The sequence below is a fragment of the Macadamia integrifolia genome, chromosome 4 (genome assembly GCF_013358625.1).
Source record: "Macadamia integrifolia cultivar HAES 741 chromosome 4, SCU_Mint_v3, whole genome shotgun sequence".
Lineage (NCBI taxonomy): Eukaryota > Viridiplantae > Streptophyta > Magnoliopsida > Proteales > Proteaceae > Macadamia > Macadamia integrifolia.
The window spans coordinates 17,672,899-17,675,890 of record NC_056560.1 but is presented as its reverse complement, the minus strand read 5'-3'; the positions used below and the strand labels follow the sequence as shown (position 1 = coordinate 17,675,890).

General features: G+C 39.1%; 1 protein-coding gene across 6 annotated transcripts in view; it reads right to left on the bottom strand.

Moving 5' to 3' along the window:
- Positions 1 to 227: 227 nt before the first annotated feature.
- The window catches only part of LOC122076015, a 50,706-nt gene continuing 47,941 nt past the window's right edge, over positions 228 to 2,992 (bottom strand). For 4 of the 6 annotated variants that reach the window (XM_042641268.1, XM_042641271.1, XM_042641269.1 and 1 more), the window contains 2 exons: positions 895 to 977; positions 228 to 807 (listed from right to left, as the gene is read on the bottom strand). In XM_042641268.1, the coding sequence (XP_042497202.1) occupies positions 685 to 807; positions 895 to 977 (206 nt within the window). In that variant the 3' untranslated portion in view covers positions 228 to 684. Of the gene's footprint in view, positions 808 to 894; positions 978 to 2,240; positions 2,382 to 2,992 lie in introns of all 6 variants that reach the window. The other 2 variants (XR_006139410.1, XR_006139411.1) reach the window with 2 other exon arrangements.

Here is a 2,992-nt window from a genome sequence, read left to right as displayed (position 1 = left end):
AACAGTTAATAAGCACCTGGTCCTTTTACATGCATTGAATGCATGCAGGGATATACTCCCCACCACCACCCCCCCCAAAAAAAAAAAAAAAAATCTTGAAAACATAGTTTTCACAAACTGAGATGAATATTATTTTCACAAATTTAGGTTGGTATCCAAAATAAAAAATAAAGAGAACCACAGTGTGCATTGGCCATTAAAAGAAATTTGCTGATAGGGAGCAATTATAAAGGAATGAAAATCGACTAAAATCTTATCCAAGAATTACACATGGAAAACCCAGTAATCGAGCACTTCCCAAGATACAAATCTTTACTGATTACTGTCACTAATGTTTGTGGTAAGGCCTTTCACCATTGGTGCTCTATACACTCAAAATGTACAATCTGTACAGTTAGGATGTGATAGAGATATAAGGCTCTCTCCAACACCCTAAAAAGAATTTCATATGTCACATAAGAAAATATGTTCCTCTCTGTGTCCTTTCGCGGTTCTTTAAAAGGTAAACTAGGTTCCTCTCAATTACAAGAATGTTATAGAAAAATTGGCCAAATGTGATAGCACCCCGCAATCAAAGAATGGGATAGAGGGAAACTAGAGCATACATTTGTCACTCTGAAGACTTCCAACCATAAGGTAGAGAGGAAACATTTTCTGAAAGGGAGGGGAGGATGACAAAGATTCCTATGCTGGTTGAACTTGCACTTTCTCGTGTACATCCACAACAAGATCATGCAACTCAGGGAAGACTGTTACTAGTATCAGTTCCAACATGCCGTAAGCAAGTTGCTTGATACAGATAGTTGACTGCAGCTTGCAAAAAACAACATAAATAAGTGAAAGAAAGAATTTAATTTGAGACAGTGCAAGGTGCAAAAATATAACGGAACTTACCTGAAGGAAATAATAAATGTCTTTTGCACAACGTTTGTACTGTTTATGCCCAATCAAGCTAACTAAGGCAGTAGGAGCTCCACCTGAAAGAAACATATTCCTTATTAATCGCGTTTATCTAGTAAATACAACTCTCCTGGTGAGAATGCTACCTTTTGAACCAAGGTCTGTGGTAATAATATTCAGACTTAAAAAAAAAAAAAAAATAAAAAAAAAAAAAAAAAAAAAAAAATCATCAAATTATGTTACATAAACTTGCCCCTCCCAGACCCTGCAGTAACGAAAGCCTAGTGCACTGGGTTGCTCTTTTTTTTTGTTTTAAGGCTTGTATTGTACATGCAAAATCAGAAAAAACTTCTGTAACATAATAATAATAGCAGTGACAATATATCATACCTTTGCATGGTTTTCCAAGCATGAGAGAGAGAACAACTAGCTAACCAGAAGCGATCCATTCTTAGAAAGTAAAGAAGTCATTACATAATTCAATTTTGGGAGTTTTGCAAACCAATGTATGGATTAGCAGCTTCCAAGCTCCTATCTATCACCAGAGAAGGTAAGAAATTCTCTCCTGTTGGCAGGGTGTGTCTCCTTCACATATAGCCATGAACCTTATGTTTGGATTCAGGCTATAGAAGGGTTCAGTCTTGTATTTTTTATATTAATATTTTTACTATGCCAGGTCTGCATTGGACATTCTGCAAGGGCCCCACCACACATGGTGTACTTTTTTTTCTTTTGGCATGTCAATAAAATCTGCAATAGTCCCATCCATCTCCACCTCTACCTCCCAGACTCCATTAAAAAAGATACAAAAGTTTGGGCTTTTCTTAGCCAACTCTATATCCTTGCCCTCAAAATTTCTGGCATTGCACTGAAAAAAGGAGGGATTGGGGGTGGGGATGGGGACGAATCAGAACCGAGCTGATTTTGCTCTTGCCTCTACTGTCTCCCCCACCCCCCCTCTTCTATTCTTCCAACACAGAAAGCAATGGGAACAAAAAAACGAATTTAACACAGCTGCTGATAGAAGCTTTCCAGAGAGTGTGAACTGACATACCTAAAAATATCATACCAATAGATGGGCGACACATGGACAGTTGTCAGAGGAAGGAAAACCGCATTAGATCATGGAGCCCCCAAAATCCCCACCATCTGTTCGTGACATACTCATACTCTACCCCAATCTCTCCTAAACGTGAGAATGAGGGCAACCCATTTAGAGAGGACTCCCCACGCTTAAGTAAGGGGACTGGTCAAGAAAGGATCACGACCCAACCATTTTTTGCCACCTGGGAGAACGAATAACCGACCATAGGAATCCTACACCATAAATAGAGGAATACCTCTGAGGTACGGTCACTTCACTATTTCGCACTTTATTGCTCTCTCCCCACCCCTCTTCATTATTGTTGCAAGGGAGACTGACTAGACCGTTGGAGAGTCCTCCCTGGGGTACCCTTAAGGCCTGTTTTGACTTGATCTACCTGTGCAGGATGGAGACATCAGCCGCCGATCAGTTTTCTGACGCAACATGAACCATGTAAGAGAGAGAGAGAGAGAGAGAGAGAGATCTTCAAATGGTTGATTCCCAACTATGTGTTTACATTTCACCTATTTGAATGGTCAAGAGGGATCAAATGAATATTTCAAAAATACACCAAAATGTGATGCAAAAGTCAGGAGAGTACAACCATTATGGTGGGACTTTGATGTATAGGTTCCAATCCTTTGAACATGTGAGACATAGAAACGTTATTGAGGCCAGACATCCTGTAGCCCCTGACCTGAGACGTTTCATTATTCAAATGGAATACAGCACAACATTATAAACTGAATGAGTAAGTTCGAGTGTTGAACTGAGTCACACAATTTACAACCCACCCAAATCTAGAAACCTGCGTAGTTTCACCAAATTCACTTGAAACCAGATTAGGTTGAGGCAACTCATTTGAGTTTTAGAGTTGCCTAAGTGAATTAAATTTGGAGCAAGTTGGTGTAGGGTACCATTGGCTTCAATTGACGAAAGTCAAAATCAAGATTGTTCCATGAAGTTCCCTTTTTTTTCTTCTTTTTTCTTTTTTTTTCTTTTTTTTTG